This window comes from Chinchilla lanigera, unplaced genomic scaffold (assembly GCF_000276665.1).
Source record: "Chinchilla lanigera isolate Chin_1 unplaced genomic scaffold, ChiLan1.0 scaffold00013, whole genome shotgun sequence".
NCBI lineage: Eukaryota > Metazoa > Chordata > Mammalia > Rodentia > Chinchillidae > Chinchilla > Chinchilla lanigera.
Genome location: NW_004955414.1, coordinates 398,338 through 411,729, shown reverse-complemented (window position 1 = coordinate 411,729; position 13,392 = coordinate 398,338). Strand labels below are relative to the sequence as shown.

General features: G+C 40.2%; 1 protein-coding gene across 1 annotated transcript in view; it reads left to right on the top strand.

Moving 5' to 3' along the window:
- Positions 1 to 6,247, top strand: part of Panx1 (pannexin 1) — a gene marked incomplete at its 5' end in the record, with an annotated part of 42,988 nt that extends 36,741 nt beyond the window's left edge. The window contains 3 exon segments of the mRNA XM_005379682.2: positions 3,244 to 3,467; positions 4,529 to 5,187; positions 5,755 to 6,247. Of these exon segments, the coding sequence (XP_005379739.1) occupies positions 3,244 to 3,467; positions 4,529 to 5,187; positions 5,755 to 5,834 (963 nt within the window). The 3' untranslated portion in view covers positions 5,835 to 6,247.
- Positions 6,248 to 13,392: the final 7,145 nt, after the last annotated feature.

Here is a 13,392-nt window from a genome sequence, read left to right as displayed (position 1 = left end):
GGGGACATGCATTCAGCCTGCTGCCTGTTACAAAGCAGGTGCCCAGGAATGAGTTCACACACCTGCATTTAACCCCATAAAACAAGATCACATACATTTCAGGGAGCTGTGCTGCCCTGCATAGATAATTCTCTGCCATAAAGAGGTAGAAGAACCTAACTTTGGAAGGAGGTGGCATCCGGTCACCGTCCTGTCTCCTTCCACCCAGAGGTTCTGCTGTTCTCACTGCAGCTCCTTCTCGATAGAAACAGCACAAAGTTTTAAGGCAGATAGGCTGAAAATTGTGGTTGGAAAAAACTGCCTGGTTCCACTCTGCTTTGAAACGTCTCACCCCCTTGGAAGAGCTCAGTGCTAGCGGGGCCCTTGTACAGCACAGAGGCTCGTGGCACTGAGAGATGCCGAGCATCTCAGGCTCGCCTGGCGTGGACAGAGCGTAAGGACGAAGCTGCTGCTGTCCAGTAGGGTCTGTGTTTTGCATTTGGATAGAACAGTTGTAAAGGCTGTAATTTGATTCTTTGTTGATTCCTATTTTGGTCATATTGATTTTATTACCTTGTTAAAGACTCAGTGAAAGTGGCCTTTTCATTTTTGATGGAGGGGGGAAGTTTAACTCGAGGTAAAGAAGAAATGGGGCATTCAGCTAACACTCCTATAGAGGAGACCAGGGTATGAGGATGTTTTAGGAAAAAGACCACTCCATACATAAAGACCTTTAAACATGTGCTTTTGTAATTACAGTGAGCTGTACTGAACTGTTCACTGGTACCGAGTATTGCTTTGCTCAGACGTGTTGGAAAGCTTGTCATCGAACATGAACAGTCACTTTTTAATTTAGGGGAACAGTTTGAGGTAAAATGTCAGTCAAATAGCTTTGAAACAAAAGCGATTATAAAAATACTTCATAAACCTAAGTTAGAAATAATTTCACCCCCATGGTCTCCAGAGGAAATGGCCGACTCTCTTGGTTATGAAGCAGTACAGGCTCCTTAGGCAGCTCCATTTTCATATAAAGGACAACTGTCAGGGTGAGCAGGGATTAAAGAACTTGGCTTCTTTTGTATGCAACTGTGATTTTTATAGCCAGAATTCAGCTAATCACAGCCTGTTGCATATGTCATTGCTCATATCAGATCTCTGCACACGGGGTTAGTCATTTTATGATGCCCTAGCCCATGCAGGACCCAGAGTAAAGCTATTGATGAGAGAGAGCTGTACAGAGTTTTGGGGTCATTTTTATTTATTTTTCTCTTTTTTCTGGGGCAGGGGTTCCTAATGTGGATCCTAATAGTGTCAGGAGGTCTGTGAACTGGAATAGGAAAATACTTGACAGCCTTTCCACTCAACTCTTACTAAAACTTAACATTAAAATAATTGTATATGGCCAACAGTCCATAGTGCTATTGTCACCCATGTAACTTGCAGGTATCTTGAATATTATGTACTCTTCACTACCTCAAGATTAAGATTAGACCATCAGTTGCTCCTCTTTAATATGTTAATGTGGGACTTCATGTAAAGTTGTTTTTTAATATTTCAGTAACTTTTGTAGAAAGTCCCTGACTTACAAATGAGTGTCGTTTGGGAATACATTTGTCAGTCAGATTCATTCATATCTGACCAGGTGAGTCTTACACAATACACCTGGGAAGTGTGCAATTCAGTTGTACAAGCAAGGAAAGACTAAGGAATTTTACCAAAACTGAGGGAACCAGGGACACATATGACAACTAACTGAAATAGGTACCCAGACTGGGACCTAGAACAGAAGGAGGACAACAGTGGAAAAACTGATAAAGTTCAGATAAAAGTCTGGAGTCTAGTTCACAGTGTGTCATTGTCAATTTCTCAGTCGAGATGTGTATGCCAGGGAATGCCAGGTGCTCACGGCAGTGGAGCCAGGTGAGGATGGGTTTTGTGGCGTGGTCTGCAGTACCGTGAGAGCCATAGACTAGGCTCTGTGACCTCTCCCAGAGATGTTTTGGGTAGGGGTTCTGTATCAGCTCAAGGCCATCATGCCTCTTTGTTACCACTCCAAAAAACTGTGGTGCTCAGCCAGTCAGACGGAAAGGAGAAGCATAGCCAGTGTGGAGCAGTGCAGAGTGCATTGGTACGGAAAAGGCGTTGCTCGGGGTCACAGAGATCTGGCTCATATTCTGACGCTGTCACTTGCCGCCTTCGTGCTCTGGGGACAGAAACTGCTTTGAGCTTTTTCTTCCCTTTTGTAGAAAGGAGCCATCCACACAGGCCTTGTAACATGCCCACCTAGGTAGCCCTTTTGCTCGCTTTACCTGGTATGTTTTAGTGACAGGTACCACACCAAGCATTATTCGTGGAGGGTATGATTTAATCTCCATGACCCCTGGATGACATGACCATTTCATAGGTAAGGAAAACAAGTACAGAGGCTCCTCAACCTCACTGCCTATGGCTGCAAAGCTGAGCTTACATGGAGCTCAGTGCTGGCTGCAGTTGGAGTTATTCTTGAGCACCTAGAATGGGTCCACCCACCCACCCAGTGGACACGTTCCAAGTTGACCTTCACTCTCCTTGACTTCCAAATCCTCTCTTGTCTGCTTCGGGTTTGCATCGGTCTCAGGTGCCCTCTTCATGACTCTGCTGCCTTTTGTGGTTGGCGTCTCTGGATTTCAGATTCTTCAGCTGTGAAATCTGTTCCAGCACTGATGGTCCTTTCACATTCTGTGAATTTTATTTGCTTATTCCAGCTGTTTTATTGGGATCATTACTGAATCACTGAAGCCAAAATTTTTTCTAATCTCTTTTGGGTGAAGTGAAATTCAAGAGAGAAAAAATATCAGAGTTTTCAGCCTTAGTTGTTGCTTAAAACCACAATTAAAAAAAAACAGCAAAGACCATTGTGACATATACTTGTTTCTTAATTGGGATTTTGTTCTGAGATTGTTCTGTAGGGCATGGGAGTGATTTTATGTTTTTTTCTTTGATTAGAAAGGAAATAGTGTATGTCCCCATGTAGTTACCAGTTACTTCAAATTAATGTATATTGGATTTAAAAAGGCAGTTACCAGGTCTTGCTTAGCTCCCTGGGCAGGACAGTGGAGCCATGAGCCGTAGTTATTCAATAATGAGCCTAGTTTCTACAAGTGACATGGGCACACACATTTGTCTTAAAATGATAAGAAATGGGTACAACCTTTAGCAGAGTTAGGTTACTGCAGTGTGGGGAAGGGCCCTGTTAACTTTATGATTTGTTCTCTTGTTTTTCAGTTTTTCCCCTACATCCTGTTACTATTTGCCATCCTCCTGTACCTGCCACCCCTTTTCTGGCGTCTAGCAGCCGCTCCTCATATTTGTTCCGACTTGAAGTTTATCATGGAAGAACTTGACAAAGTTTACAACCGTGCAATTAAGGCTGCAAAGAGTGCCCGTGACCTTGACCTGAGAGATGGTGCCTACGCAGTTCCAGGTGTCAGCGAGAATGCAGGGCAGAGGTAACTTGGCCCCATCAGGTAGCTGGACAGGTGTTTTAGTTCGTTCTCTGCCTTTCTTCTTGCCAGTCTGGGCCTAGAGCTTTTAATGCTAGTAGAATGGAGAGGAAGGACATCATCCATGTAGTGACAGTCAGGAGCTCTGATCTCTACAACTCACCCCATCCTACCCTGCCCAGCACCTGTCCTTCCATCAAGACACCTTTCCTAGTTGAGTAAAATTTCACCATCTCATCTTGGGAAATTCTTACCGGGATGACAGGGTGAGGAGCTTGCTTTGATGCCCTTCATTAATGGGAAAGCACAGGATTTTGAAGCAACCAAGCTTGCAGAAAGAATGTGAATCAAATGGGCAATGAGTAGTTACTGCTGTGCCTTCCACATTTTTCCTCTGGTTTATTGACAGTAATAATAATAATAATGTTAATTGCAATCATTTAAAAATACTTAGTATTTCCCAGATGCTCTGCTGAGTTACATGAATACATTATTTAATCTAACTCTAGAACATTATTAACTAATTGTATTTGTTTACTTCCGCTTTCCCTTCTTTCCTGAATAAAAACTTTCTAGTAGCTCTAAGTGGGAGAACTGGGACCTGCTTCATGTTTGTGTAGCTCCCTACCCTTGCCCACACCTGTGAGTACCCTCAGCACTTGCCTATAGAAGGCATTTGTCTTCCAGTTGGGCTGAAAATTTCTTTATCTTACACTGCATACTTTAGTGGAAAATTGTAGGGTAAACAAAACAAGCAACAGTTTATATTCAGGAACTGATGTATTTATTTAACAAACGTTTAATGCTAGGAGCCAGACATTGTTCTAAGAATCTCTAAATATTTATTTAATTTACTTTAAACTATAAAGGGAAAAGTGTTTTATTGTTGCTTTGCTTCCTCTTTTTTTTGGAAGCCTGATTTTATCCCCTAGTACTCTAATGAAATTATAGGTAGAAGAGTATAGGTGTTTGAAATTTTTGGTGTGATATTGTTGGATGTGGTACTGTCTTAATATTTGATGGTCTTTGTAATGGTATAAATTATTTTTGTTTCCCCTTCTTTTTAGTTTGTGGGAGATATCTGAAAGCCATTTCAAGTACCCAATTGTAGAACAGTATTTGAAGACAAAGAAGAACTCCAATAATTTAATCCTCAAGTACATTGGCTGCCGGCTGGCAACACTCACCATCATAGTGTTAGCGTGTGTCTATCTGTGCTATTACTTTAGCCTGTCTTCACTCTCGGATGAATTTGTCTGCAGCATCAAATCGGGGATCTTGAGAAATGACAGCACTGTTCCTGATCGGTTTCAGTGCAAACTCATTGCTGTTGGCATCTTCCAATTGCTCAGCTTCATTAACCTTGTGGTGTATGTTCTGCTGACACCTGTGGTCATCTACACACTGTTTGTTCCATTCCGACAGAAGACAGATGTTCTCACAGTATATGAAATCCTGCCTACTTTTGATGTTCTGCATTTCAAATCCGAAGGGTACAATGACTTGAGCCTCTATAACCTTTTCTTGGAAGAAAATATAAGTGAACTCAAGTCATACAAGTGTCTTAAAGTACTGGAGAATATTAAAAGCAGTGGTCAGGGGATCGATCCAATGCTGCTCCTGACTAACCTGGGCATGATCAAAATGGATATGATTGATGGCAAAACTCCCCTGTCTGCCATGACCAAGGGAGAGGATCAGGGGAGTCGGATGGCAGAGCTCAAAGGTAGGCTTAGCTTTCAGCAGAGGGTGTGGAAGCCCACAGAGGCCTTGGCATGAATACAGACCATCGTGGCCTTGCCTAGCTTTTGAGCCATTGCCATAACATGGTCCTAGTGGGAAACCCAAGGCTGGATACTACCCTAAATTCCCAAAGACAGAAAACTGTATTTTCTGCTAATTCTGTTTTCCTTCTGTCACTCTCTCTTTATCTCATACTTTGCCTCTTGCTTCAGCAGTCCTTCTAGGTGTCTTCCTTGCTTACATTTGTTTCGTCTTACTGGCTTGTGCTCGCTTCAGCAGCACATACACTGAAAAAAAATGTCTTACTGGCTTTTCTTTCTGTACCTCTGGTCCTTTTGTTTCTTATTCTCTAGCTTTTCTCTTTTAAAAGGGACTGAGAGTTTATCAGTTTAATTGCTGCCTTGACGTGACTTCACTGTGCTTTGAAATGAGGCTAAGAAATAAAACATGGTACAGCAAAGTATATGAGAAGGATTTTTAGCAGAGAAGTTGAGCAGTACTGATAGTTTCTGCTACATCTCTCATAAATAATTGTTTTCAATTTTGACAGATTTGAACATACACAGTGAAATGAAAGCAAATAATGAAGAGAAGAATGCTCGACAGAGACTTCTGAATTCTTCTTGCTGATGATTTTGTTCTTGAACTTTGAGTCTCTGACTTCCAAGACACAGGATTCATTTCAACTAAAGCACTCCATTGGATTCACAGTTGGTTTGCAGTAAATGGTTTTTGGTAGTGAAAGTGAGCATGTCTTATTGAGCTCCTAATGAACATAATGGTATACAAAATGTTATGAAGCTTAACTTCCTACAAGAAACACATGGAAATAAGTAAAATATAGCAACTATCTATGTAGAAGTCCACACTGATGAAAAGTGGAACTCTTAAGAACAGTGCAGAGCCTGTTAGAGCCTCAGAGACAATTTGTACCGTGCCCACGTGTGATGTGACCCAGGGCTTGCAGAGAGCGAGTTTCAGGAGATCTTTCTTCAGGAGATTTGTTTTATTTGGTGAAATAAACATATCAGGATATAATTTAATATGAATCTGTCATGTGCCTTTACTTTGGACAAGAAAAGCATTCATAGGCCTTTTAGAGTCAGAGGTCAGCCTGCACTTGGCAGTGTCTTATCTGGGTGTCCGTCTGGTGCTTGGCTCTCATACACTAGAGCTCTCCGTACAGTGTTGTCATCTTAGCTAATGCCTCTAACCACTATTTGTTACACTCTGCTCTGAAGGGCAGCAGGCCTGAGCACTGCTTTGATGGAAAACTTGGTTAATAAGATATAATCTAAAGAATATTCAGTTCACACCACAGAGATTTCAGTGCAAGAAAGAGAGCTTCGAAAAAGAGCCCAGTGGGAAATCAAAATCTGAATTTACAGAAGTTAATTCAGTCACTGATTTCAGAGACTGTCTACAGGGTGCTATCAAGGCAAACAAAACAGAACTTTGTTTACACATATTAACAGCACACAACAAAGTTTACAGTGAGGAACACTTAGCCTAAAGTGAGCGGAGCACCTGAGTGACACTTGCCATATGCTCAGAGCCAGAACAGTATACTATATTGTTCATATTTCAGCACAGCTTTTAAAGATTCGTTTTAGGCTAGGGATATAGCTCAGCGGCACAGTGCCTGCCTGGCAAGTAAGTGCAAGGTTATGAGTTCGATTCCTGGTACAAAAAAAAAAAAAAGAGTAACCTGTAAGCATAAAGATGCATTTCAATTTATACAATGTCAGAATTGAGGTTATTTGGGAAGATCACTCCAACACTGATGGAGAATTATAAAATAATGCTATAAATGGATGGATAAGACATATATAAGCATTATTTCGTGGGCCTTTAAGCTTAATGACAATATGTTCAAAACTGTTCCTAATTCTAACAGTGTAAATATATCCTTATATTCACAACTTATAGCAAAAATTAGGTAAGACTAATCTGTAGACCATCCCTTTTTTTTTTTTTTTTTTTCTTAAAAGGTTCACACATTGCTTAAGTGAATAATCCTCAGGAACATCTAAGTTTACATTCAGTCCTTAGGGAGAATTGTTTACCTAATAAAGTTTTTTGTGTGTGTGAAGAACAGAGATTATATAAGCTGCTGTCTGCCTTTGAGAATATACAGAAAAGCAGATTTTGTTTGTATCTTATTTCTGATGGTTTCTGAGGTGGAAGCTAATCCTAAATGTCAAGGATGCAGTCAGCTTTAAATCGCTGTCTTAGATGACATTACTGTTAGAATATGTGTGGCTTAGAAATGGTGGTAATTTAAATAATTGATTACATTTTTATATCGCTGTATCTGAGATGTTCTATCACAACTTTTTTTTTTTTAAATTTGAAGAGTTTTGAAATACATTTTTCTAGGGTATGATTTTTTTTTTTCCAAAAAGCTTCATCTTCCCTGTAGGCTCCCCTAATTTGTATTTTGAAGTGATGAAAATGGGTCTTTTATTCAAGGAGACGGCTAACTCTTTAAGCCCTACTATGTGTAATCCATCAGATTTGTATAGTTGGGGTCCTTGGCCTCTGCTTTGGTTCGTTTTCCCATTCCCACTGGGAATTCCAATTGTGGTTGCAGGAACCCAGGCTTCTCACTGGGCACTGGCCTTGTGAACATGAAATAGGAAAGGCCAGTATTGGAGGACTGCAGAGTCCAGTAAAAGGCAGTCGAGACATACACAGCACTAAGAGGAGAAAGTAACTATGGTGAAGACCCTACCAGAAAACTAGCAAATGCTCTGTTCTTAGGAGATGTATTTCCCCGCTACTTTTCATAGCTGCTGATTTTGAGAATCTAATTACAAATTTTCCTAGGGGCAGATTATCTTCTTAAGGTTCTTCAGCCACAGATCCTACACTTGAAGTTTACACAAAATGGTTAACATAGTGATTTTGAACAGTGAAAGGGCTCAGTTGCCTTCTGCCCCTTCCCTTCTAAGGGGCAGGGAGAAACAAGCCTGTGTGGACCTGGAGCTGCTGCTGAATAACAGTTTGACTCCAGAAGGCTGGTATAGCTGTCTGGTGCTGCACTGTGCCTGGAAAGTTAATTCTTCTATCCTGAGTTGTTGACTTGGAGGACTACTGTTGAGAACCAGTTTCCAAGGCCAAGAGGAGTGCTTTTATAAGCACAAATTGCTTTTTAAAAGGCACACATAGAGTGTAAACAACCACTGCAGGGTCACTGACTTTTTGTCTGGCTCAGGTCTCTCTAGCAAGATGACTGCTGAACCAGACTCAGTGTGGCAGTTGGGAGTGGAACAAATTCTCTCTCTCTCTCGTTTGTTTGTTTTTTTTTTTTTTTAATATTCTGAAAGCAATTGTCCAGCACACTTTTAATTTTACCACTAGTTCAAACAGAAACCTCCAGTATAGAGATTTCTGAACTTTGGGCAGTTACAAGCCCCTTTGTAAATGTTTTTTAAAGCTATGGACTGGTCTCAGGAAATACATTATTTTAAATGTATTCCAGAGGTGGTTATAGCCTGTGCATATGGGGTGACATTTATTCTAACTTCATTTTAACTGCCTGGGAGCAATCTCTCTAAAGAGAAAGGGGCTGCTTCTGCCCATAAGAAAGCTAACGTCATGAATAAACTACCTTCATTTCCTAAAATCGGACTAAACAAGACCAGTAATGCAGTGGGAAGCAGTGGTCTGGAAACAGCCAAGCTCCTGATGTTGACTGCTGTTTTCTCCCTAGCTGACACCTTGTTATCATCATTCCCTGGAAATAATTGTTGTTCAGAGTATCAAGAGTGAGAGTTTTTGTTTTTTGGTGGTTTTTTTTTTTTTTTGTTTTTTGTTTTTGTTTTGGAGACAGGATCTCACTGTGTAGTTCAGGCTGACCTTGAGCTCTGTAGCGCACACAATGATCCTCCTGCCTCAGTGCTGGGATTACAGTGTGTCACCATGCTTGGCTGCACCACCACACCTGGCAAGAGTTTTATCCATTGGTCCATCACCAGTTCCTAAAACAGTGACCAACATGCGCTAGGCTATAAATATTGGAGTAAATGACGTTAGGATAAATCCTAGTTAGTTGGCAACTGTAATTTGATTTTAAAAGGCCTCTGCAGAGAGAAGAGAGAGGGGACACTCATTTAGCCTCTTGGTAGAGAGAGAAATATTTTGACAAATGAATGGCTTTCTACTCTTAAGTATTGACAGTCCGGAGCTTTTTATTCTGGGGTGAGTCCTGACCAGTTTTCAAATTCAATAAAAGTTCAGTGTTTTGCAGTAAGAAAATTGAAGTTTGAGAGGTCTTAGTCTCAGCAATTCCCCAGAATAAACCTTTTGAATAAAGATGTGGATTAAAATGTGCAGTTCCCAGTAACTGAGGTTTTATCTGAGGGCACTGAGATGAAGTGGCTCTTTGGGGACACTCTTTGGTGCCCTCCTCTCTGCAGGCACAGTGAAACCTTTTGTAAAGAAGATGCTATTGACACAGATGTTATTGTGTCATATGTGGAATGTAAAGTAGTAATTAGTGATTGTTTTTCCTGCATGCTTTAAATTAAATGTGTTGGTGAGTCCCCTTTTAAAAAGCTATAAAAATACTGCGTGACTAAAGCATGCAATTTGATCAGTAATTGTATTTCAAGTTTCTGTAAGTTGTCTTTAAGTTTTTCCTGTGTTAAGGTGCTTTTTTCTCTGCCCATTAGAGGAGAAAAATCCTTGTAGGATTCTACAGTGTTAGAAGCATTCCCTAAAAAGCCTGAAATAATCAGCTCCTCCTTAACAATTTGCCTGTTAAAGCATCATAATTAGAATTTGATGATGTTCAGTAAAGTGGTGCTCTCTGTGTAAGTTATTCTTTTTAGTGACTAAATTTCTTCAAAACTTTTGAAGAAAAATTATTTTTGTGCCATTTGGTGAGAATGCTGCCAACAGATGAAGAAGGACTTTAAAAATTAAGATCATCTTGGAGTTTATTTTATAGTGATCTGAAGGTGAGTGCAAATGATGGTGTTAAGAAATGCTTCTTTCAAAAAATACGAGTTTTGAAAGCTCAGCATTTTGGTAGTCGTCACTGCTGTATTTCATACTTCCATATGAGTCACTTGGCCAGCCTCTGTGTTCTGCCCCTTCTGCCTTCCGCTTAAAGTAAGACAGAAGGCTCAAGTTAAGGCTGCTGTGTCGGTAGACAGTGTTTTCATTCTGCGTCATAGTTTCCACTTAAATAAAACTTCTTTGTGTAAGAAAAAGTGTGTTAGTATTTTTTCCTTTCCCTTTAGAAAAGTCATTTCACAGAAAATATAACAGGAGATGCATCCTGAAATGTGTAGAGGCTCATTCTTCACTGCTGGATGAATAAAATTTAGTAGACTCCTTGGTACTTGATGAAATCCAGCTAGCAATAACTAAAGGAAGACAGTCCTTGATTAAGCATCCATACACTTTGGGATATCTAAAGCAGAAATCACGTTCTTTCAGGAGAGTTGTTTCCCTGAGCTTACTGCTAACATGAATGTCCTGCCCACTTACTTCAAGAGGAGAACTTTGAACAATGGCCAATTAATGCAATTTACTGTTGTAGGTTATAAACCAGGACGATGCAAAATTTTAGTACAGTTTCTAGCATATACTAAGTACTCCATAATTGCTATTTTGAATTATCACTGTCTTGATTGTTTCCTCGCGTGATGCCCCTGGTTCCATGGGGATTTTGGGTATTACTTATTTTCTGTTGCTCCATAACAAGTTACTGCAAACTGAGCAGCTAAAAGCAACACACATTGTCTTGCAGTTTTCTGTGTCAGAACTTCAGATACAGCCTAGATCAGTCCTGTTCAAGATGTGAGCAGCTTGTGTTTTTACCTGGAGGCTCAATTGTTGAAGCTATGGCTTCTGAACTGCCTCAGGTTGTTGGTAGATTCACTTTTTTATTAATGAAAGATCAATTGGTTTTGGACCTTTGTTTAGTTGAGTAGAAGCAAGTTAGGTCCTATCCACGTTCAAAGGAAAAAAATTGGGTAGGGCACAAACATCACAGGAAGTCTGGAGCCACCTCAAGCTCCATCTGCCACAGAAGTTATCCTGAATCCCAGCCTTTGTAGGACACCAGATCAATATTCTTCCTAAGCCCCTCTCCCTGTCTGGTACTATCTTCTGGGTTATTATCTCTTGTTTCCTGAATTCCTCTGTTATGGTTGAAACATTGTGTCAACTTGGGGAGTATAGAGGATTTGCTCCTCAGAATTGGCTTCAGAGTGACCAGCGATCCAGGCACTCGGCCCCTGTGGCCGAGAGAGAGGAAAGCTTGGCTACTGCTCCAGGTGGCAGCAGACCTTGGCATCATCCCTGTGGCCCTGGCTTTAGGTGCATGGAGATTATGTGAGAGCTACACGCCCCTCAGTTGGGGGTAGCCCGTTTACAATGTAAGGCAGGGAAAAAAGAAGCTGCTTGCCTCCATTCCTCCCTTTTGCCCTGGCTGCTTTGCTGTTCGGCTGCCATTCCCCTCTTTGCTCTTGTTGCTTTGCTACCTTCTGCCTCGGAGCCAGCCAAGTATGGACTGAAACCTCCACAAACTGTAAGCTAAATAAACCTTTCCTTCCTTCATTTTGGGTGTTGGGTATTTTGTCTCAGCAACGAGAGAAAAGTAACCAAGACATCCTCTGAACAGTCTCATTGTGTCTAACCCATCTTCCCCTTTTTAAAATTTTATATATATTTTTTATTTTAAACAAAGTAACTGAAAATACAAAAAAATTATACAAAATTTCAAAGGATGATAGGAAATTAACAATGGTTGTTATATTATTTGTTACTTTCAACAAAGTTGCTCAGATTACCAGACACAAGAATGTAATATTGATGAAACAAAGAATATAAAATAATAAACATGAGAAACAATACAGAGCCTCACTGAACAAGATGGTAGGAATTCAACAATATTGCATATTATCTTCAAATTAGATGTTCAAATTACCAGATATAAGCATGCAAAATTGGTCAAAATAATTTAAATGTTAACTTCCTTTCAATAAAAAATAGACATCAGCAGTACGATTATCCCAGCTGTCCTTGTATGTACATAAATATTGTTGTCTCATTTCTCCTTTCCCACGTCCCAGTTCCTTCCCTTTAAGCAATTTTTTTCACAATATCTACTCTACCTTTGGGGTTTTATTTACTCTTTCAGATTCTTACACTAGGGAGACAATATGATGTTTACACATGTGGGTCTGATTTATTTCACCTATGAGTAGGGCCTCTAATTGCATCCATTTACCTATAAAAGCCTTTATCTTCATAGCTGGGTAATATACCATTGTATAAAAATACATTTTTTTATCCATTCCTCAGTTGAAAGGAATTTGGGTTGTTTCCAAGATTTAGCTATTACAAATTGCACTGCTATAAACATGGGTGCCACATACATCGTTGTGGTATGATGTTCTTAGTTTTTCTGGAAAAATACTGAGAAGGGGAATTTTGGGTTAAGTGGGACCTTTAATCCTAGTTTTGTGAGGAATCTCCATACTTTGTTCCACAGTGATTTCAGCAGTCTACACTCTCACCAACAGTGAAGAAGGGCTCCTTTTTGCCCATAGCCCCTCCAGCATTTATTACTGATTTCTTGGTGATAGCTGTTCTTTCTGGGGTGAGATGGAATCTCTGTTTTAATTTACATTTCTCAAATGACCAAGGATGTTGAACATTTTTTCATATATTTATTTGCCATTTGTGTTTCTTCATCTGAGAAGTGTGTATTAATCTCAGATGCCCACTTTGGGATTGCATCTTTGAATTTCGGGGGCCTGGTTTTTTAATTATATGTTCTAGATAAAAGGACAGTTGGCTAAATTTTTTCCCAATTCGTGGATTTTCTTTTTATCCTGTTGGTGATTTCTTTGGGTGTGCAAAACTTTTCAATAAGGTGAGATCTCAGTTGATCCTTTGAAGTATTTCCTGTGCAGTTTGGTTTTTGTTCATGAAGTCTCTGCCTACCCCTGTCTTCCAGATTTCTACCTCCTTTCTCTTCCAGTAGGTTTAGTGTTTCTGTTCTAATATTTAGAGCTTTGATCCATTTTGACTTTAGTGCATGGGGATGGACATGGGTCTAGTTTTATCCTTTGACATGTGGAGAGCCAGTTTTTCCAGCACCATTAAGGAGGCTATCTTTCCTTCAGTGAACACGTTTGGCCCCTTTGTCAAAGATAAGGTGGCTGGG